At 42.0% G+C, this 24,644-nt stretch overlaps 1 protein-coding gene across 3 annotated transcripts in view; it reads left to right on the top strand.

Moving 5' to 3' along the window:
- CANT1 (calcium activated nucleotidase 1) overlaps nucleotides 1-24,644 on the top strand; it is an 847,030-nt gene that overhangs the window by 605,611 nt on the left and 216,775 nt on the right. For all 3 annotated transcript variants that reach the window (XM_044084991.1, XM_044084989.1, XM_044084990.1), the window contains one exon: nucleotides 10,397-11,050. In XM_044084991.1, the coding sequence (XP_043940926.1) occupies nucleotides 10,420-11,050 (631 nt within the window). In that variant the 5' untranslated portion in view covers nucleotides 10,397-10,419. The remainder of the gene's footprint in view (nucleotides 1-10,396; nucleotides 11,051-24,644) is intronic.

The following is a 24,644-nucleotide window of genomic DNA, read 5'->3' as shown; positions in this document are numbered from 1 at the left end:
ACCTCCAAACACAAACCAGAAAACACATAATTCACCTCAGCAGTGTGCCTCACGACAGCCCCTACGGCAAAACACCATACCCAACACGCCTAGTAATAGGAGACTCTATAGTAAGGCACACAGATGTTCCACTCACCAGGCTGAAGGAGAAGGTTACTGTCTGGTGCTAGGATCTGCCACATAACACAGGCACTTGGGTCACTCCAGAACAAGTACAAGTATGATGCTGTCATATTACATGTTGGTGTGAATGATCTAAGACGTACCTCACTGGACTATATGAAAAGAGACATTGAGGAGCTCTCTGATCATGTAGCCCACGCTGGTATGACCCTGACCTTGAGTAGCATACTACCTCACTTAGGATGATACCACAATACTAAGACAAAATGATCAATTTCAACAATTGGCTAAGCTTCTGGTGTCATTCTAAGGGGATCCAGTGTCTGTCTGCCTGGGATGACATGATAGACAATCCTCGCTATTTTGCCAGAGATGGTTTGCACCGGTCACCCCTAGGCTTTCGAATACTGGCCAAGGCTGTTGCCGTCCCCATAGTGCCTTTTTTAGGCAAGGCTCAAAGGACAAACCAACCGCCGTAACCAGCACAGGTAACCAAAAACTAAGGGTAATGCTACTCAATGCCAGAAGTCTCAACCTCAAAATGCACGCACTCGAGGCACTCCTCAGTATGGAGAAAATCTATGTTTGTGCAGTGACGGAAACCTGGTTCAAGGCTCCAGAGAGCACCCCAGCACTACCAGGTTACAATTCATATCATACTTTCCGGCCTCAGTTACCGGATCGCAGTACAAAGGGCGGAAGTGTATCCCTATTCATCAAGGATACCCGCATCTCCAGGTTAGTGGCGCAGCATGATGCCCCAGAGATCATCCATGCGCAACTATCAGCAGGCAAAACCATATTTCAAGTCGTAGCCTGTTATAGATCGCCCACCATGTCCCAAGATGCTCACTCAGCATTCCTTGAGGTATTGGAAAATATAAAGGTCCTACCCAACACCATAATTTTGGGTGATTTCAACTACCCTGGTATAGACTGGGCGAACTACCAAAGTTCTAACTCCTATGCCCAGCAGTTCATAGAATTTATAAATTCAAATGCCCTTGAATAACTGCTATGCTTTCCCACTAGAGGGGACAACATATTGGATTTAGTCATCACAAATATGGGCGTCCATTGTACCACACCCGTTATCACTCCCTCTCTGGTCAGATCAGACCACAAACTGATAACCCTAGACATCCTCACCCCTCCGCCTCCCCCAGTCAAAGAAACCATTGTAAAAAAACCTTTCCAAAGCAAACTTCAAACTACTTGCGTCAGAAGTGGAAAGCTTCACTTTTCCCTTGTAGAAGGATAATGATATCCAGGATGCAGAATCCTACACCAAGGCACTTTATATACGTCTTCAGGATTGCATGGACTGTGCTATCCCAAATAAAACCAAGACTCCTTCCTCAAGCAAGAAGAAACCAGTCTGGTGGACCCCGGCCATAAGCAAACTATACAATAAAAGGAGGAGACTTGTACAAAAAAGGCCACATCTCAAGTAGAAAAATCTTCCCTGATCAGCTTTAGTAAGAAATTGAGGGCCCTCATCAAGTCAACTAAAGCCAATTTCGAAAAGAAAGTTGCCAAGGATGACCATAAGGTCTGCTATGGTTACGTCAAAAACCTAAATGGCAATGTTCAAGTCTGTTCTGAGCTAGTACAAAATGGAACAAAATACACTGACCCCACTGACATTGCCAACATCTTGGTTGACAGGTTCAGTGCAAATTTCTCCCCCCCCCCTCACCACCTACAGGGCCTATTACTATTCCAGGGGATTGTGTAACTCCAATTATTACTGATATGTTGGTTAATAAGGCTCTATCTAAAGCTAAAAACACTGCCTCCGTGGGACCAGATGGTGTCCCGGGCTGTGTCATACGCAAGCTCCAAAATGAATTAACCCCACATCTGAATACCCTGTTCAGTCTCAGCCTCTCGACAGGATATGTGCCCATAGAATGGCGCACAGCAACGGTGGTTCTGCTGCACAAGGGTGGGCCCACAACCGACCCTGGGAACTACCGACCAATAAGCCTGACCAGTCTGATCTATAAGGCAATGGAGCGAATCATTACGGAACTCATAAATGGAGAGATTGGGAACCTCCAAACACTTGACCTCACACAGTTCAGCTTTGTCAAGGGCCGATCATGCCTCCTGAACCTGGTGGACTTCTTTGAGACAGTTACTCAGGGTATAGATAAGGGAAAGGAGGTACACATGGCTTACCTTGACCTTGCTAAAGCATTTGACACCATTCCCCATTCGGGTATTATTGATAAACTCACCAACCTGGGCATAAACCCTTACGTCACAAGATGGATCACAAACTGGCTCTCAGAGAGATCCCACAAAGTAAGAGTAGCGGGATCTATGTCCGAATCCAGACCAGTAACGAGTGGTGTGCCTCAGAGCTCTGTCCTGGGGCCCCTCCTGTTTGGCATATACTTCTCTGAAGTACAGGCAAACACTGAAGGGCTGTGGCTGACTAAGTTTGCAGACGACTGCAAACTGGGTGCTATAATAGAGTCTCTGGCCGACATGGATATCCTCCAGAAGGGCCTTAATGAGACTGATGCATGGTGTCAAAGCCATGGTCTCAAGCTAAATGCTAAAAAATGCGTAGTAATCCCCTTTGGAAAAAACAGAGTACCCGTGAACTACCACATAGGAGCTAACCCCCTGAAATCTGAAGTAGTAATAAGGGATCTAGGAACCCAAGTAGATAGTCAGCTTTCCTTTGATAACCATGTTGCCAAGGTAGTTAGAAAATCCTTCTATGTGACCCATCTGATCACGAAAGGGTTCGCATCAAGATCTAAGGATGTAATGGTGCCGTCTACTCTTCTCTCATCAGACCCATTGCTGAGTACAATGCACCAATTGGTATGTACCTGGCTAGGCATCTCCAGCAGCTGGAGAGACCACAGAGGTACCTCACTAAGAGGATTACTGGCCTCAGACAGTTGCCCTATGCAGCACGACTGAAAAAACTAAGGCTTTTCTCTGTTGCATACCGCCTTCTCAGAGGCGATCTCTGTCTAACATACAGAGCCATGTCCAACCCAGAACTGTTGAACATGCTCCATCTTAACAAAACCAAATTCACTCAAGCTACACGCTCTAGGGATATAAACCTCAGCACAACAATAAATAGAACATGCTGGAGGGATAGATTCCCTTCGCAAAGACTTCCTTTGCTATGGAACAAGGTCCCGATCTACATAAGACAGAGCCCCTCACTGTCACTCTTCAAGAGGAACCTTGACGAGTGGATGGGTAACAGAAAGTTCACACCAGGGATCATACCAACAGCTCTACTAGACAGGGGCCAAGGGTACTAGCTGCTAGATCAAGGGCCTAGGGAACTAACCAAAGGGGCGGTGAATACTGCACAACATGGCTGAGCTAATGTATGCCTTCGGGCAGATAGCCCAGTACCTACCTAGGAACCTATAGGCAAGATGTGTTAGAGATTAGGTAGCCAAGTTATGTGACCTAAAGTAGACTGTTTACAAGCAGCTTGCGCTGTGAAATGTTCTTTAAGCTGTGCCCAAAAGGAGGAGTAGTTAGAGTTCTTTAAGATTTATGTAAAGATCCTTCCAGAGCTTGCATCCAAGAATAGAAAGGGAGCGGTTAGAGCACTGAAGTCTGGTTTTAGGTGTTTGCAAGAAAGGCTGAGTGGCTGTGATATCTAAGGTTGTATGACTAAGGCTGTCTAAGTAAGCTAGAGAAATAGAAAGGCAGAAGTTTTCTTTCAGGAGGTGGAAAAGTTGGGAATCAAGGAGTAGATTGGCTTGTTGCTGAACTGGCAGCCAGTTGGCTTTGGCTGTAAGACAGTGATGTATATACTTTGGTGAAAGGGTAATGAAGCAGCATATGGAGTTGGAGATTGTTTGGATGGTGGTAGAGTTTTAAAAGATTCATGTTGTCACATTACTATAGATCCAGGTTTCACATGTTTATGTTTTCTGTGTCTTGATCATTTTATCAGTTCTCTGCGTTACACTTTTATCTACCTGCTTCTCCAAAGGTATTCAGAAAGTGTCTAGGCCATGTGATAGCCTACTGCAGACTCCAAGGTGTTCACATTTTTCCTTATTTAGATGACTTCCTTATCTTTGCAGAGTCTTTTTCAAAGTGTCAGGAATCTTTTCACTTGGATAATGAATCTCCTACACAGGCTGGGATTCCAGCAGAACTTGCCTGACTTATTTTCCTGAGTGTCTCCTGGACATCTCACTTCAAAGAGCCTTTCTTCCACAGGAAAAAGTAGATTTGTATTTTGATCCATTACGGAGTTTTTCCACATTGACTACCATCTATCACATCAGTGGAATTGATCCAGCTTCTGGATCTCACTGTATATATGATACTACTAATACCTCTTTCAAGACTTCACATGAGAAAAATCCATAGAGTTCCCAGCATGAGCATCCCTGACATTTCAAATTCCAACATTGGAGTTTGTGAAAAGGGTGATTTTTTGGAGGAGACTCCCAAGTTTCTGAGAATCCAGGTCTCCCATTCTTTCTTTTTGCACCAGCACAGTCAGTCACAACAGATGCCTCAGCTGTTGCTTGGGGAGTATTGTCTATGGAAATAAAAGTGCAGGGTTATGGAACAAAAAATGACAGTCCAAAACACACAAACATAAAAGAGATATTAGCTCTTATAAATGCTGCCAATTCTGTCAGTCATATGTGGTGCCTGGAACCTCTGCATTGTTTACAGATAACACAGTGTTGTGGTACATAAACAAGCAAGGGGGACCAGATCTTAACCTCTGGCCAGACTAGCCATGGTAGCCTGAAATATACATTTTCAGCTCAGTCTCTTTCTCTCTCTCTCTCTCTGTTCAGGCATCTTGCATACCATCAGAGTAGAATTGTGTTGCAGACAAGTTGAGCAGGACCAGGAAATACCCTCACTAGTGGAAACTGAATCAGAAAATTTTCCAAGAATTGAGCCATCTGGTTGGAACACCTCAAATAGATCTATTTTCATCCACTCACAGCAATCAATTGAAAAAAATGCTGCTCCAGGACTCCATGTAAAAAGACCTGGAATTTAGATGCATTTTCATTTCTTTGGACAGGAATGTTTCTGTATGCTTTTCCACCCTTTCCAATAATATCCAGGGTACTTCTAAATATTCAGAAGGAATCCCCAAGATCATTGTGATTCTAGCCCAGGCAACTGTGATTCTAGCCCAGGCAACTGTGGTTCTCCCTTCTTTTGGAAATGGCCAGGGCTAGTTTACCACAAACTTCTTCACAGACTGGATCTACTTGCACAAGAACAGGAGTATCAATCAACTTCAGTTGACTGCCTGGATGATGGGGCCTTAATTCCTTTAGGCAACTGTTTAGTGAGGACATTCAGGACGTATTAATGGAGGCAAAAAAATTATATATTAGCAAATGGAAAGGGTTTTCTAGTTGATGCCAACAGCATAGCCAGCACTCAGTCAGGACTGGTTGTTCTCTGGTTCGGCAATTTTTCCATGAGTTACTATCCTATGGCCTTTCCTATTCTTTTTTCAGGGTTCATTTATTTGTTCTTGAGCACTGGTACTAGTATGCGTATTCTCCAGTTATATGGGATGTAACTTTATCTCCATACTACTGTGAGTACCCTCAGGAGCCATTTTCCCCTCTCTCATGCAACATCTTCATTATATCTGCTGTCACTAAATCTGAGCCTGCTGCTTTCCCTGACTTCCTTTTCCTTATTGCCGTTCTTACTTCTTGTATGGTGGGATCATCCACTTCTTTCATCGTAGGCTGTGTCTGAAGCAGTACAGTTTCTGTGAGGTTTTCTTCATTCAGAAGCTTCTGGAAGTACTCCTTCCATTTGCCATTGATGTGGACAGCATCCTTTGTGAAAGGTGTCTGTCTTCTTTATCTCTCTTTCTGCTTTACAACCTAATAGAGTTTTTTGTGCCATCTGCTGAATCACTTTCCAGAGGATGGTAGAGTGCCTGTGATGCTTTGTTCTTTGCTACTGCAACTGTTCTCTTTGCCTTTGTGTTAGCCAGTATTCCTTTTTAGCCTGGCCCATTTTTTCTTTATCCTGCTTTTTCCTGCCCTTCTTTCTTTTGATGACTTCCTGGACTTCTGCATTCCATCAACTGCTTTCCTTATGTGCTTTATTTTCATACCTGGATTAGCCACATATGCTGTTTTGAGGCACTGCCATTCTTCTTCTTCTTCTTCATCAACTCCACATATTTCCTACTCTTTTTGAGGATCTACAGCCCTGAGTAATTCACTGAATTGTTCTGCTTTCTCTCCAGTCAGCTTCCAGATATTCAGCCTGTTCTTTGTTGACCTCAGAGCCTTCTTTCAGCTGATTCTGGCAACCAGTGGTTTATGCTGTGAGCCAACCGTTTCACTGGGGATGACTTTGCATTTGCTGATTCTACCCCACTGCCCATTCCTTACTAGGAAGAAGTCAACCCGAGTTGCATGTTGGACACTCTTGTATGTAATCTTGTGACACTCTGTCTTGCTAAACCACGTGTTGACCACCATCAAACCATTTGACAGACAGAAGTCTAGAAAGGCCTCTCCTTTATTCCTGTTAACCCACTCATGTGGACCCAGGTAGTCCTCGTATCCTGTTCTGCCTGTCCTGATATGTGCATTTAGGTCACCCATTATCAGTACCAATTCATGTTGTCCTACTTTATCTAGTAGGTCTTGCAACCACTGTCTGAATGCATTCTTTTCCTCACTGCCACAACCATGCTGTGGTGCATAGGCTGGGATTATGAATACTGCCCTGTCATTAAACTGGAGTCTGGTTGCCATGAATCTGCCACTAATTCTGATGACATCCGTCATTGTCTTCTGAAACCTCTCCCTCACCACACTTTCCACACCATTTCTAGCCAGACTTCCTCCTGAGTAATACTCTGGATGCCAGGCCAAGAGATTTTGCTGCACTGCCCTTCCATCTGGTCTCCTAGATACACAGGATGCCCAGCCTCCTCTTTACCATCATGTCACCCACTTTCAAGCTGCATCCTGTCAGTGATTTTATACTGAGTGTAGCAATTCTTAGTTCTTAGTTCACATTTGTTAAGTTGATTGGTTTTATGTCCAGCTTTCGCTCATCAGAGCTATCTCATGTAACCTGGGCTGAGCAACTGGACACTGTTGAACCCAGTAGCTTGTTGATCCAGAGCTGCTAGGCTTTATGATGGGTACACAGTGGCCACATACACCTCTCCCACTTCATGGGTCCCTGGCATAGTCAAAATAGGCTGAGTACTTAACCCGTTTGTCATTGTCAGATACCCATGCCCATTTGGCGGCATTAGTCAACATGACCAAATCACCTAGAACCATATATTACACCACTGAGTGGCTAGCTTGACCTGGTGCTCAGTCTGTGATCCATGTTCTCCTATTGTAAGGATGATGAGCACCACAATAATATTCCCAGAGTTGTTGGTCTGTACAACTCTTTTTCCTGTAGGGCACCAACTAGAGTCTATGCTGCTGCCCAGAACTCCATTCATGGGTGAGTTTGAGATGGAAACACTCAGCATGTTTTTGAGAGGTGGGAGAAACCCCACAGAGAGACTGGGATACATGCAAACGCTATGGATGTATATACCCCTGTGCATATAGTTATTCTTATTTTCCCTTTTCTACAGTTTTCTTTTCAGGGCTAATGCATCCCTTCTGGGGCAAGAAGATTCTGAGATTTTTGGTGCTCTAACTGCCTTTTTGTATGGAGTACTGCTTAAGCTCCCTTCAGCTGAGGCACATGGAAAGTGCCCTTAAGATTTGAAAAGCTGGCCAGTTGGTCATACTCTTGCAACGGTAATCTATCCAGACTCCTAGTAATGGCAAGTTTATTTGCACAACTGTACTTTCTCCTCTCCTCTCATCTGAGGGATTGATCCAAGGTACCTTGGTTTTCTTCTATCTTTCAGAAACATTCTGGTTGAATTAGGTGATCTGAATTGTGTTTGTATGTATATTTATTGAATTTAGTCTTGCCTTTTTGATCTGAGTCATGCTTCACAGGATCTACAGTAGACCAATTCACTTGCCTATTTAAAAAAAATAAAACTTAACTTTTGAGCATCTGTATAAGAGCTCATCCATCAACTAATAAAGATTTTTGGAGAAAACAGCCCTTGTTTGCCTTTTTCCTCTTGAGAAGATGATTCATTTCTAAGGAGTAATCAAGGTTTGTTAAATTCAGGTGAGTGTCTCTAGTTATCCTTTGGGACATTGTCTATTTTTAAAAAATGTTAAAAATAATTTTAAATTGTGGATAAATGTTTTTATCTGTCTTGGTGAGTGTAGCTAGTTGGCACATTAATTAGCATGCATTGTGATCCATTTCTCTTTCATCTGTCTCTGAAAGCAGGTGTAGTTCTGTACAGAAGCTGCACATGCTGTTAAACTTTAAGAATGCACTGTTAATCTTTTACAGACTGTGGTGCCATACAAAATCCTATATGTTATGTGTGGATCTTTTTGGACTGTATTTTTCAAGTTTCCCCTTGACAAAAAGACTAAGCTCAATGGGTCCACCTTCCAGCAAGATAAAAGAAGGTAATAATAAACTAAACAATGGTAGACTACTGCATGGCAGACTGCACTGTGGTGCATGTTTTGCTGACTAAGATTAGTTGTCATGAAAGTATAGGCAAAGTATGGCTGTGGTTACAATAATGATTAACAAAGAGGGATACAAAAACTGAATTACTCTGTAGTACACAGGGTATCTTAGAATGTCACGTATTGTGCAGCAGCCGAATGCCTTATATGAGTTACAGTTTTAGTTGCAAACACTGATGTAGTGGAAAGGAATGTGGATATTGCTGTGTAGTTTAACGAAGTGGAAGAGAGAAATTGTCTTTCTTAGCAAACATTTCATTTAAATGTGAGTGAAAGGGCAAAAAATTGAGAAGTTAGTAATAAAAGAAAAGACATATTCCTTCTTCATTTATCCACTTTATCCAAGTTACGGTTATAAGTGCACTGGATCTTTCTCTGTCTCTCTCTCTCACATGCGCTCACACACACACACACACACACACACACACACACACACACACACACACTCTCTCCAGGTGCACCTTCTGGCATTTTGGAAGATCACTGGTTCACCTGTGGCAGACCTTTGGTATATACGCAGAAACTGGAGCACGTGACCAAAGCCCCACAGAAATAGGGAGAAGATGCTGTCTCTGTATAGAAGATACCATAGCTGAGAAACATATTGCAGAGCCAAGCACTGTGAGGCAGGAATGCTAACTGCTGCAGTGCTGTGGTACCTTAGAAAAGAAAGGTTTATGTTCCCTAAGAGAGAATTTAGCATTAAAGTTGATGCAGTGTGCATATTGCCTAGCTTCAGTTTAGAATTCCTTGACTTTTAAAAGCTGTTAGGAGAAACAACCTGTCCAAGGCAAAAAAGTGAAAAGCATTAATTCAGTATCTGTAATGTGAATTGGCAGCAGTGCTTCCAACCAGCATCTTCATTGCAGTCCTGTGATAGATGGGAAATTGCTTTAATTTCCATAATGTGAACTGAAGATGGCACTGATCACAATAGAACAAGCAAATCCCTTTAGTAGGGAAGATCCAGTAGCATCCAAAGTTAAGTGACTTGTTCTCAGTGGGAGAGAGAGAAATGAATCTACAGGGAAACTGAATGGACCATCCCAGTAGTTCTCACTAATAAGTGCATTGAATGGGGATGGGAAGGTGCCCTCCCTAAATCTGGGCGTAGTCCCTTTCAGGGGCAAACTGCAATGTACATGTGGATCATCTCAAAATATGTGAGAGATACAGAACAGCAGGCACTCCCAAGTTCCTTAAGTTGTTGAAATGTTAAGGATAATCCTTGGGTCCAGGTTGTAGTACATGTCTAGTCCACTCAGCAGTCTTTATGCTGGTAAGTGATTACAGATGGGCACGGATCACAGCTAGTTTTTGACTTGTGTCTGGAATTCTTCTTGGAAAGCATGGAAATTGAGTGTTTAGCTCAATAAAATTTTGAGGAATGAATATTAAGTGAAAAGCAAATAGAAAAAGATGGACATAGAATCAGATTTGTGAACTGACATTAGGAAATACTCTGATGTTATTATTAATAGCAAACAGGATTTTTCTCTTATTTATAATTGTTAGACATGCCAGTTTTCAGCACTTGTCAGTAAAATGCACAAAAAAGCAGCTACACTTGTGCCAGTTTAAAAAGTAGCTTAAAGTAATGTTTAATTAAAAATTATGTTAATGGACCCTGGAGAGTGTGAATTTATTTCTTTAATATTGCTTCTACATTTTAGGTTTCTGCTAGCTGTCCAGCTCCATGCCTGTTCAACCTCATGGCCTTCCAATACGTAGAGATTCTATGAACTCCTTGCGCATAACCATTGGCGGCCTTCCTGTCCTTGCTTCTATGACAAAAACTACAGATCCTCGATTTCGTCCTCGATGGAAGGCTATTGTTGCTGTGCTTCTTATTGTATCATTGCTGCTGATGCTATTTTTCCACCGTCCATTCATACCACGGCCTGCCTTCTCTAATGCCCACAACTGGAGGATCAACCCTGTGCTGAGAAGCAAATACAATGACACATATCCCTTGTCCCCACCTCAGAAGACCACAGAGGGAGTCCGCTACCGCATTGGAGTCATCTCAGATTTGGACACAGACTCCAAAAGTCGAAAAGAGCACACATGGTTCAGTTACATGAAAAAGGGATATTTGACTTTATCTGACAGCGGGGACCAGGTGTCTGTGAACTGGGATAATGAGCAAATAGTTCTGGAGTCTCATTTAGCAGAGAAGGGAAGGGGCATGGAGCTGTCAGAGCTCATAGTTTTTAATGGAAAGCTTTATTCCGTAGATGATCGGACAGGTGTTATTTATCACATTGAAGGACAGAAAGCAGTACCATGGGTAATCCTTTCTGATGGAGATGGAACAGTAGAGAAAGGTAAATGTAACGTTTCAGTGTTTAGTTTATAAATAACAGCATTGTAGACATTTTAACTTCTCTGTTAGGAAGGTTCGTAGTACACAGTTTTCATTTTAAAAATAGAACGATTGCAGAGATATGTTGTTGTTTAACAATTTTGTTGTCTGTGAATCGTTTTACCAAAATGTGACAAAAAAGTGAGTCAACCCTGAGTAAAGTAGGTGGCAAGCTTCTCCATACCTGCATCCTTTTACTTAATATAATGATGTCTGATGTCATACAGCCTCGGGAGAAGTTGTTTGCAAAATGAAATCACTGAACAGTTAGATGGCTGTACATATATGTCTGCATGGCAACCTCAAAATGGCATGTTTGTAGTGTGCAAATGAATTAAATCAGTCTGATGGCATTTCCAGTGAGTTTTCTATTGTATTAAAAATTTTCCTAAAGTTATTCCTTTCCAAAAATTAATATGGGCCACCCCCCCCCCCCCCATACAAACAGAAGTATCGAGTCTTTGACAGTCTTTGGTCTGTTTGTCCTTCCCAACCCTCAGTGTCCTAGGTCACTGAAGGAGAGCAGAGAGCTGAGGGTTGTGGCTGTCAGTTCAGCAGGAGATAGATTTTTTTGCATACTTCTAACATGGCCAGAAAGTGAAATGTGGTGCTCATTACTCTGTATCCACTGTGAATGTGTACTTCCATGTACCATTGATTTGTGCTAGAGTGCCTGCTCACCCCTTGGCAGCTTAAGCTTTCCAGCATTCCTAGTTGTAAGTGCAGAAGTTCTTGGCCTTCCCTAGGTGGACCTCTTGAAGCAGGACTGTACTACATCTTCTCCACAGTATGGGTGAACCAGCATAGTCCGCTCATTCCCATCCCTCCATGGCCAGAGCTGCTAATCCAGCTGCATGGTATGTGGTATAATCGGACAAAAACGTCGACTCAGCAGAGCCAGTATGACTTCCTGTTTACCATTCAAGTAGACGTTTTAGCTTACTTTCGTTTTATTTTTATTTCAGTACCTTTGCTTTGGTTGGGCCCTAATTCCTATGGCTTTTAGAACTTAAAACCTAGATCTTGGTTGAAACCAATGTATCCAGATGACCACAGTAAATTATGTCTTATAGGAAAACTACTGTGAGAGATCATTAAGCACTAGGAGTGACATCAGTATTCCCACCCATTTTTTGTATAGTTTCTATATACAGCTGATGTTTTCTCTAATGTGCTATTGCTGTGCCCCCCCTCCCCGAACAGTGTTCTATGGAGCACACTACTAGCATGTTGCCTGTTTGACTAGGGTTTTGTAAAACAAATGTGTGTCTGCAAGTGTTAATGCTAGTCTCTGCTTTGCTCCAACACTCATTCATACTGTAGATTCCCTTCCCTAGGATGTTCTCCGAGTAAATGCATGCCTTATCTACTACCGCAGATATTTCTGTCTCAGGCCTTACCACAGCAGATGTGATCTTCCCCTGGTCAACATTCCTGTGATGGCCGTCAGTGCTGCCTGGCAAGCCTGAATACGGTAGCCCCAAATGTTCAGTATTAGATCACTACAACATTAAATCACTGTAGCAATAGCCTATGCTATCTAGTTCTCATCCCTCCTCTAACTAGCCAGCGAGCTTTTCAAAGCTTATGGATACTCTTCACATGCTTCTAACCTTTAGGAATGCAAGAAGAGCTCCATAAAAAAGGACAGAATAGCAAAGCTTTCAGAGCTTTTTTGCTGCTGAAGTGTGTCCCTTTGATGAAATTCGTACAACTCTCACTGGGCTAATACTTCAGGGCTGGGCAAGTAAGTTCCATGTTGGAAAAAACCTTCTGCAGTCTTTTTTTTTTGCTAAGAAACTTATCTTGTATGTATTGGACTGTTATTTTTGTGTGAATGCTTGAGTGAACAAACTATATACAAATCTATTTTGGACATCATTTCCTAAACATTTTGTAGATTTTATGTGTTAGTGGCAGAAAATCATGCTTGTGGGGACTCTCAGTGGGTTTCTTTCTTCAGAACCACCTTTTTGATGCTGTAAGGCTTACAGACTGCTCTAGCCATTTTCAGTGACCAATTCTTAGCTGAACCCTCTGCAACAGTTACTGGTCTCCTTTGGTCTTCCTTCCCTTGTCCGCAAGAAGAAAACATTTTTCAGGGAGTCTTTGGGTTTCAGACAGGCTCCATTTGTGCCCCATCTGGTGATGGGTGACTGTGCTGTGGACGGATTTGGTTCTTTGGACCACTCATTGCTTTCCCCTGGTCCCTCTGATGTAGCACCTCCAGCCACTAATGGCATAAGGATGGACAAGTTCTCTGTGGCTGCAGGGTTGCCTTTTGCAAGCAAAGGAGACCCACTTGTGATTGTATGTGGAGGAGGAGTAAGAGAAGGTCTACCCAAATAGTCAATGTTCAGGGATAGTATGCCTGATTTAGGTCTACCTGTTTCCAGGGAGATTCCATGGAAAATAAAACTTCTCCTGTTTCTATTTCTGTTTCTAAGGACAGGGGAGATTTATTGGGATGCAGTAAGGAGTTAATTTCTACTTTTACTGTACCTGTTACCTCTTTACAAAAGAAGCGTTCCCTTTATGTATTGATACTAATTTTGAGTTAGAAGAGCAGGGATTGGAGGTAGAATATCTTGCTTCAGGATTTTATTCTCAGTCTGAAGATTCCATGTCTGAAAAAAAGTGTTTCTTCAGATTTCCCTCAAGGAGACTTTCCTTTTTCTGAAACTTTATCATAGATGAAATAATTCCACCTGTGTTATCTCATTTAGAGAATGTTTTTGACACCGCTTGTAGTTATCTAACAGTCAACCGCCTGTCCTGGGAAGTCTGATAGATTATATATGGTACCTCTGTTTTTTCAGTTGTCAAGTGTCCTTGGTAAGTGTTTAGATCTACTCATTCTGGATTTTCAAGTAAACTTACAGAAATCCCCTCTCACAGAATTGTTTTCTTGGGATGTCTGCTTCATTCTGCACTGTGAAGAGACTTTCTTTTGCCAGATATGTTCCAAACGTTCTTCCTGAGTTTGTTTAGATGTACCAGGTATCTGCCATGGAATTTCTCAGGATTTTGGGGTACATGGCTTCATTGATTCTTATGATTCCCCCAGCTAGACTTCACATGAGAACAATCTAATCATACGTCAGGTGAGTCTGGACTCAGAATCTTCAGTCTTTATCTTTTTAGATTCCTATATTGAGGTTTGAAAGGAGGAAATTTCTTTGAGTAGACTAGTTTTCTTGAAATCTATGTCTCCCATTCTGCCTTCCATTTCCTCTTCAATCTGTCAAAACAGATGCTTCAGACCTGGCATGGGGAGTGGTTTCCCAAGGTGTCAAATTGCAAGGTCTGTGGAACAAACACAGCTAACAAAAGCACATTAATGTCAAATAAATAATAACACTAATTAGTGCTTTGAATCCCTAAATCATCTCTGGTCTCCAATAACCCTGCACATTTTCACACACCATCAAAGTTATGTAGTACATAAACAGGGGTATACCAGATCTTTACTCCACTCTGCAGACCTTTTATGATAGCCTGGGTTGCAGCGACTCCTCTCATTTTGACTCTTCAGGTTTCATACTTTCTGTCAGGGCAAAACATTGTATCAGACAATCTAAACAAGACCAGGGCAGAGTCTCACAAATGGAAACTTTATCATGAGGTCTTCTAACAGTTGATGCATCTGTGGGGAATACCTCAAACAGATTTGTTTGAAAAATGCAGCCCTAGGTTATATCTGTGTAGTAGCTACATGGTTATGCTTCAATATCTTTGCAAAGCAGTACAAGCTGAATCTGATTTCTACAGCCGGATCTACTTGTAAGGCTACTGTTGTCAAAGGTATGTTCTAAGGAACCAGCCCATACGAGGAGCTTTGGGACTGTGACCTGTTACATTACCAAGGATAGACCAACTGTCATCAGGTATGAAAGTTATTTACTTAGCATAATGCTATATCTGTAAGTGTGGGTCCATTTTTAATAAAGGTCACACCTTGGTCTTGTATTTTTACTTTTTTTAAAAATAACTTCAGATGTAGCAAGAGAGCAATGGTGTGGGTTTGGGGATCAGAAGGGGTGTGTAGCAGCCTGTTTGGATTGACAAGTGGCCCTAATGCCTGCATTCTTAGTTCTACAAATTACTGAGTATAATAAACCACATTCTCCCAGGTCTAGCATCATTTAGTTAGTACATAATTTTCATGTCTTCCTTACAACTCTTCTGTTTGTTTGGTCTTGGAAATACTTCCTTTAGTTTGGCATTAATATTAAAGGAATGCTGTTAGAATATTTTTCTTATTCGGAATTTTAATTTTGATTGTACATTTACACCATTAGCTGGACATTTCAGAATTTTACCTGATACTGCAAAAAGACCTTAAAGGTTCAGGTTGCAAAGCAGCATAACATTCTATCTGCCAGAGATGGCTAAAGCTGCATTGTTTTTTGATATCCCAGTATCTGATTTGGAATGATTGCTGACCTTTTTAGACATTTAAGGGGGATGAGGAAGGAAGTAATCACACTCCATCCAAATGAACAAGTCTGATTTTTTGAAATTAATGACTTCACACTTCTTAGGACTGGTGTGGTCTCTTTCAAGGCCCCAGAGCCAGCGGAAACCATCACTAAAGCCGCTAAATCACTTACAAATGCCTTCTATCAGCAACTCCAGGACTGCATGGATCAGGCAATCCCAAACAAAACAAAGACTCTTTGTACCAAAGGCAGGCGTCCAGTCTGGTGGACCCCAGCCATAAACAAGCTCTACAACAAAAGGAGAAAGCTACTACAAGATAGAGCAAAATCCTCAAAAGGGAAGACACCCTTGATCATCGTAAGTAAAAAACTAAGATCTCTCATAAAATCCTCCAAAGCTAATTTTGAAAGAAAAATTGCCACGGACTCAAAAGGCAACCACAAGGCCTTTTTTAGCTATGTTAGAAACCTGGGAGGAAACTCCCAGATATGTTCAGAACTGGTTCAAAATGATGTAAAGTTCACTGAACCTACAGACATTGCCAACATACTGGCTGACAGGTTCAGTGCAAATTTCTCCCCCCCTCCCCCCCAAAAGGAGAAATATCTGTACCAGAGGACTGTATCCTCCCAAACATCTCAAATGCTCAAGTAAGAACAGCTCTCTCAAAGGCGAAAAACACAGCATCCATGGGACCAGATGGTGTCCCCGGTTGTGTGCTCCACGAGCTCATTGAGGAATTAAATCCACAGTTAGGGCAGCTGTTTAATCTTAGCCTCACCTCAGGATACGTACCCAAGCAATGGCGTACGGCTACTGTGGTCCCATTACACAAAGGCGGTGCCTCCACCGACCCTGGAAACTACCGTCCCATCAGCTTGACAAGCCTGGTCTGCAAAGCTATGGAGAGGATCATTATGGAACTCATAAATAAAGACATGGGGACCTGCAGACATTGGATCAAACCCAATTTGGCTTTGTCAAGGGCAGATCGTGCCTTTTAAACCTGGTTGACTTTTTCGAAACAGTCACCAAGGCCATTGATGAGGGCAAGGCAGTCCACACAGCCTACCTTGACCTGGCAAAGGCCTTTGACACGATACCCCACTCAGGCATCATAGAAAAACTCACCAGTTTAAATGTGAACCCATACGTCACAAGATGGGTTGCAAACTGGCTAAGTGACAGAACCCACAGGGTTAGAGTTGCTGGCGCCATGTCAGATTCAAAGCCTGTCACAAGCGGTGTCCCACAGGGCTCGGTCCTGGGTCCACTCTTGTTCGGCATCTACTTTTCGGAAGTACAGGCAAGCACAGGAGGATTATGGCTGACAAAGTTTGCAGATGACTGCAAACTGGGCGCCATAGTTGAAAACACATCAGACACAGATATCCTTCAGAAGGGTCTCATAGAAACAGATAACTGGTGCCAAAGCCATGGCCTAAAGTTAAACGCTAAAAAATGCATAGTCATACCCTTTGGAAAAAACAAGGTTACCCCTAGCTACCATATAGGTGGCAATCCACTAAGCACAGAAGAGGTTATCAGGGATCTGGGAACACAGGTTGATAGCAACCTCTCATTTGACACCCACGTTGCCAAAGTTGTTAGGAAGACCTTCTACATTGCCCACCTGATCATGAAGGGTTTCACGTCCAGGTCAAGAGAGGTCATCATTCCCCTGTACTCATCACTCATCAGACCGATGATTGAGTACAACGCCCTATTTGGAATGTATCTGACCCGACACCTACAGCAATTGGAAAGGCCCCAAAAGTTCCTCACCAAAAGGATAAAGGGTCTCAAAAATATGTCCTATGCTGCCCGACTGAAGGAGCTCCAGCTCTACTTAGTCGCTTACCGCCTGCTCAGAGGTGACTTGTGCCTGACATACAAGGCCATGTCCAACCCGGAATTAATGAACATGCTTCACCTCAAAAAATCTAAATCCATCAGATCCACAAGAGCACGAGACTTAAACCTTGACACGGTCATAAATAGGACGTGCTGGAGGGACAGATTCATTACCCAGAGACTCCCTATGCTGTGGAACAAAATCCCGGTACATGTGAGGCAGAGCACCTCGCTGGCCTTGTTCAAGAGAAATCTTGACCAATGGATGGGAGATCGCAGGTATACCCCAGGGATTACATCAGTGTCACTGCTTGACAGAGGCACAGCAAAATAATGGGCATAATATCCTTCAATAGAAAGGGGTGGCGTAAGCCACAAAAACTCTGGGCTAGGCTTATAAATGCCCTAGGGCAGATAGCCTAGTATGAACCTATGAACATTTGAATGGGGCATGAATGATATGTCTGAAGAGGAGATGGGCTTACTAAGAATGTACTGATCTCCTCATTTGTTTGCATAAATACTTTTGTTTTGCTTTAACAAACAGCATCTTTTTAGAACCTCAGCACTATTCTTATATTCTGAAAAGATAGTACATACAGTATTTTCTTCAGTTTCTCTGTTTGTGGTATTAATAAATTGTTGATACAAGGGAGGAGTCGGCCAGCACCGGATTTCTCAAGCAACAGTTAATTATCCGTACAAGTTCTTTTTAGCTACCTAAGATGTTGTCCTGCAGTTCCACTTGCAACAGCCTGCCTGTCCTTTCAGGATATAGGAATAGACTTCATATCCTCCTTTTGAGGGAAGGAGCAACATCTTATCAGTGCTTCAATGGGTTAACCTTAGTTATTGAGATGTTATCCTAAACATTGTAGTTTTAGCAGGCAAGCAGAAGTTTATTTTATGTGTATTTTTATTAGTGTTTATTTTTTATAGCATTGAAGTTAAGCCGGGTTTTTTTTATTTAATTTTGACCAGAATAGTGGAATGATCCAAAAGGGCCTTTTACATTTGCTATCTAGACAAGGGACAAGTGTAATAATGAAAATACCCAGTTATTTAGCTAATATAATAACATAAAGATCCTTGAGAGGATTAACAATATCAGTCAGTTGTTGACCCTTGGACTTGTGGACTTCCTGCAGGCCCTTACTGCTCCCTCCCGAAAGCCTGCAGCCTGCTCTGATTAAAAATACCTTTTCCTGGGACTGGCTTTTCTTGGTAGCTTACTCTTCAGCCAGAAGGGTGTCTGAGCTGAGCTTCAGCTGTGTGTCAAACCTTTATCTTTTCTTTCTTCCTGATATAGGTGTGCCAGAGGACCCAATCCATTTTTTCTCCTCAAGTCTCTTTCTGAACAACTATTAACAGTCAATCAATCTGCCTGTGTTTTTCCCAAGTATTCAAACAAAGGAGAATACAAATTGCCATTCATTGGATGTTCATAGACAATTCGTTTTTATATTAACAGGACAGCTGGCCACAGGAAATCAGATCAGCTGTTCGTCTCCTTCACCTACTCAGATGGAACGTTATGGTGAGTACATAACTTCTAATTATATCAGTAAAACTGCACTTAAGAGCATTGTAATGTATGAAGCACTGTGATTACACTTCAAAATCAGGAAAAGGGTAAACTTGTTAAAGATGTTTCTAGCTCAAGAAAACAATCTTAACACTGCTTAGGGACATACCTCTCAACCTCTTAAAGCAAGTAATCTGGATGAAGTCATAAATAAAAGTGGGACAAAAGCCCAAAAATAGGGAAATTTTTAAATATTGCTCTTACAAACTTAGAATGTTGATAGAATAACAGTTTTTGCATTGGTGTGAATTTTCTGAAGAGAATGAAGTCTGAAACTCACATTTCTGTCATTATTTGTTAACTTCAGTCTTTAATGATTTGCCACTAATTTGCCAGAAAACCACAATTTTATGAAAAACAGACCAGAAATATGAGGCAAAAATATCTGGACATTCTGCAAAAATCTCTACAGTTGAGAGGTATGCTTAGGGGTGCTTAACAAATGTTTACACTTGAGTGCTGTTAAGATCGGGTCCCATTCTAAGGGCTAACAGTGGACCAAGATGAACAGCAGACCTTGCCAGAGGTCAGTGAATAGTAGCTGAAGGTAAAGCTGCTTTTAAAAGCTGTTGGAACTTCACTTATAAGTTCATAGGAGGCTACTAGGCTATTGACCTGAGGGTTGTTTTAAGCCTAGCCTATTACACCCGTTATATTTCAAGAGAAAGTCTAGTCAGTGCCTAAGATTATTATTAGTAATGACTGCCTATGTCCAAGAGGGATGTGGAGCTGTTCCCAGCAAGAATTTGCAGTTTCCCATCCATTCATCTAGGCTCCTTTAGAAAAGTGTTATACAGGTGCTCTGCTTAACATGAATTGATAGCCTATTCCAGAGAAGTGGCAACCTCTGTGAGATGAATTTGTCTTTCCGGCATGTCCTATTTAAATCACAGGCCAGATTTAGGTCACTGGAATTGATAATTCTAGCCCCATTTGACTTATGGATGTGCAGCAACTTCATCAGGTTGGGGTCAGAGATTGCTCTGTAAGCCAGGCACAAGTCTCCCCTAAGTAGCTTATGTGCAACTGAGTACAGTGACAAAGACTTCATACTGTCTGTATAGGGCATGTGCTGAAGACCCTGGATCTTCTTAGCTAAAAATCTCTGGGGTATCTCCAGTTGCTGCAGGTGCCTGGTACAGTACGAACAAAAGAGGATGTTATACTCAGTTATGGGCCTGATAAGGGATGAGTAGAGGGGGGTTATAACCTCTTTTGCTCTTGAGGCTGTGCCTTTGCTAGTCAGATGTACAACTTAGAATGCCGTTCTTACTACAGTGGACACATGGTGGTCAAAGTTTAGGTCACAGTCTACTTGTGTGCCCAAATCCCTCATTACAGCATTCATACTTAAGGTATTATTGTTTATTTGATAGTAGGGACATTGCTTTTACCAAAGAGGAGGATGATGCATTTTTTTTGCATTTAGTTTGAATCCATGGCTTTGGCAGCAGTCGGTCTGTGTAAGCCCTTCTTGGAGTACACTGACATCATTTGGTTAGTCAACGATTGCTCCAAGTTTGCAGTTGTCAGCAAGCATGGTCAGCCACAGCCCCTTTGTTTTGGCCTGAACTTTTGAGAAGTAAATACCAAACAAAAGGAGGCCCACTACTGACCATTGTGGAACCCCACCGGTGACAGGTCTGCTGGTGGAGGTGGAGTCACCCATTTTGACAGCATGTGTACGGTTAGTTAGCCAATTTGCAACCCACCTAACAACAAAGAGGTTGACATTTAGGTGGGTGAGTTTGTCAATAATGCCTAAATGGGGGATTGTGTCAAACGCCTTCTCCAAGACCAGATATGCTGTGTGCACAGATTTTCCCTCATCTATGGCCCTGGTCACATTTTTGAAGAAGTCTGCTAGGTTTAACAGGTATGATCAGTCCTTTACAAAGCTGAACTGGGTCGAATCAAGGGTTTGGAAGTCACCTATATCTTTAGTCACAGTTATGGGTTTATAATTCCCCGGATCTGCTAAGCCACCCTTGTGGAGGGGGATAACCGTGGCGGTTTTCCATTCGTCTGGGACAAATCCTGTACTCAGGCTGTGGTTAAATAGGGTACCTAAGGGGGGGGTTGCTAATTCCTGTTTTAGTTTTAGAATGCAGCCTGGGAAGCCATCAGGACCCATAGATGCTGTATTTTTTGCCTTAGAGCTTTGATGACCTGCTCTTTAGATATATAGGGCGGGGGAGCTTTTGAAGGTATGGTTTTTGATCTGTTTGGAGGGGATAAAGGGGAGAAGTTTTTGCCATACCTGTCTGGTAGTAGGTTAGCAATTTCTACATGATCAGTGTGTGTTGATATCATTTGTCACTAGTTCAGCACACGCCTGGGTCCTACCTTTTTAATCAACAGATATAGCTGAAGAAAACTTTATGGTTATCCTTGGCTGTGTTTGCGAATTTTTTCTCGAAGTCGCCCTCAGATGACTTTATAAGCTGTCTTTATTTATTTAGGCTTAGGAGGGTACTTTTCCAGTGCTGGGACCTCCCTTTAGTATTGTTAGACAACAGTTTCTTACACTTGTTGTGTAGTTTATTTACCTGAGATGTCCACCAGGGTGACTTGTTTTTTTCTCAAGACACTTTGGTCCTGTCCGGCACAGCTGAGTCTATACATTTGTATAAGTGTCAGTACAGGGCATCAGAATATACTTTAGTATAGTTGCCAAGACCATCTGTGGGGACTGGGGCTTCAAAATCATTTATGCCAACCCCTAGGAGGGTATAGTTGGCTTTAGTGAAGTTTTTTAATCTGAGTTCACCTCTGATGGGTTCTGGAGTTATTGTGTCTTCAAAAGTGAATGACTTGTGATCAGATTTTACTAATGAGGGTCCTACAGTTATGGTAGTGCAGCAGTCTTTCATGTTGCTGAGGACCAGGTCAAGTTTATTTGAGCCTCTTGTAAGACTTTGTACAATTTGTTCCAGGGCATTTGAGTTAACGAAGTCATGGAACTGTAGTGCAAGTAAGTTGGGCTTGTATAGGTTTCTCAGTTGATGGAGGGACAGTTAAAATCCTTCATGGCAAGAGTGTTAGGTTGTATTTTGATTGACTCATGTAAAGTAAACTACCCTTGCAAAAACATTTTTACTTCCCTCTCTTCTGTGTGGTGCCCCTATCTTAACTAACTTACTAAATTCTACCCTAAGCAAGTTGGAACAGTGTTGCAACAAAGTTGCAAAGTTTGCCACAAACTCTAAATATCACACACACCACTGTAAATCACTCATAGAATTAAACTGGCTTAAACTACCTAACCAACTTGCCTTTATTCAGCTATCCACCTTGCACAACCTTATTTTCAAGCCTACTGATTGCCCTGCACTAGCCAATCTAGTCGCACCTTACACACCAAATCAATCCCTACGATCAAAAGGCAAAAATCTCTTGGCTATCTCAAAACCCACAAGAAAACCTGGTCACTCTCTGTATTCATACTCTGTCTCTATACATTGGAATTCGCTACCTCTACCTACCAGGTTCATTCCTGGTCTAACCCATTTCAAAGCCTCTTTAAAAAAAAATCATCTCAAAAATACATGGCTCTGCTCTTGCATAAAGCCTGCCTAATGCTCAGGTCTTCCTCTTCTCTCACATTTCAATCCCTCACAGACTGCAAGATCCTAAACCTCTTCTAACTCCTTCTCTGCTTCTATACCATATCCTTAAGCTGCTGCTTAGGCTTTATTGCATCGCTTCTTCTTAACTCTCTCTCACTATATGTCTGCATCACTAACTTTCTGGCTGCTATTTCTACATCATGTATGATGAGTGACTATTATCGTCTGTAAATAATGTTTTAACTGTGTTGTATAGAACTGTTTAGATGTGTAGTAATATATTACCACGTCTTGTAGCAGTTTGTTCTTTCAACTTATTTTTTGTGTAGTATTTCTAATGTAATCTTTATTGTATTGGATTATACTGTATTTTTATTGTACTATATGTGAAGCTTTTCTCCCCGGGCCTCTGCTGAAAACGGGTTCTGTAGACCCAGTTAGGCCACCCCGGTAAATAAATGTCAGATAAAATAAAATAAATAAATAAAACCAAAATAAGCTGCATGAGCATCATGGTTCATGGAGGGAGACCTGTAACTAGCAATGACTTGAAGGAGGTCTTACCCACGGTAATCTGAACTTGAGTAGCTCCACAGAGTTATCTTGTCTAACCAGTGTGGAGGAGTATTTATCTTTAATGTAGATAGATACTCCACCACCTTTGGTTCTCACACTTTCCTTTTGCGGTGTGAAGGTGTGGAAGGCACTCTAGCCTTGCAAGGCCGCGGCTCTCTCTGTGGCTTTGAACCAGGTTTCTTTGACTGCACAAATGACTACATCATCCAAGGAAAGGAATGCATCCAGAGAGTGCAGCTTTTGGTTTAAACTCCTAGTGTTCAGCAGCATAACCCTTATTTTGTTTGTTCTGGATATTTTCACAGTGGAAATTTTGTTTTTCAGGCCTTGCCTAAAAAAGGCACTATGTGAGGAGGCAAGAGCCTTAGCCAGCAGCCTAAAGCCCAGAGGTACTAGGTGCAGACCATCTCTGGCAAACCAGCGAGGTCCATCAGCCATGTCATCGCAAGCTGACAAAAACTGGATCCCCCTTGAATGACTCCAGAAACAAAGTAAATTATTAAAGTTAATAATTTTTGTTTATATTGTGGCTTCATTCTAAGTGAGGCTAAAATGCTCGTCAAGGCTAGGGACACACCGCCTGGGACACATATTCAGAGAGCTCAATCATATCTCTTCATATTGTCCAGTGAGGTGCATTTCAAGTCGTTCACACCAACATGAACTATGACCAAGTCATAACAGTACTTGTTGAGTGACTTGAGTGTATGTGTGATTTGACAAATCCTGGCACTGGACAGACAGTTGACCATGACTTTCTCCTTATCCACTCTTACACACTTACACACTTCGTTCTGCCACATTTTCTGCTTGTATCAGCTTTTAAAACCATCAAAACTACAGAACAGCACTTCTTTTCTGCCTTTAGTCAAAGCCAGTAAAATACTTCATGCTCTTGCACTTAATCTCTGTCTTTTTTCCTTCTTTTCTTTCATTCTTTCTCTGTTTTCTTTTCTGTAACTGGTAGAATATGGAGTTATATTGAGTAGATAAACCCCGTCGTGCCCCACGAAGAATTTTGATTGGGTCACTGATCATATGCTTTTATGTGTTCTCGATGTGGATATTTGCTTTTAAGTTGAATTTCTTAGCAGCTCTCTTTCAAACCCATAACAAACTGGTTATGATCGGAGATGCCACTATAATCCACTATGTATAGATAATGGATGCACTTTGAAATCCTAATGCCCCATATCATCAACAGTCCTATACCTGAGATGAAAATAGAGAAACTTGAAAAAAACAGAAAGTTTAATTTTTCCCTCTGCAAGTAAACACTTGCCCAAACATAAACAAACCTGTAACCAAAGTAAGTAAAACCCACCTAGATGGGGGGATACACCCCCACACCTCAGACTATATATACTAACCTCCAGGATCATACTACAGTGGAGGAAAGGGCATATTGGGCAAGTGTTTACTTGCCCTGGGAAAAATTTGACATTTGGGTTTTAAAAATTTTGCTATTTTCGTCTTGCGTATATGACCATTGATCATATGGCCCTCAGATTTTGAAGTAGACCCATAGA

Source organism: Protopterus annectens, chromosome 10.part0 (assembly GCF_019279795.1).
Source record: "Protopterus annectens isolate FY-2018-M chromosome 10.part0, PAN1.0, whole genome shotgun sequence".
NCBI lineage: Eukaryota > Metazoa > Chordata > Ceratodontiformes > Protopteridae > Protopterus > Protopterus annectens.
This window is presented reverse-complemented; position numbering and strand designations above follow the sequence as displayed.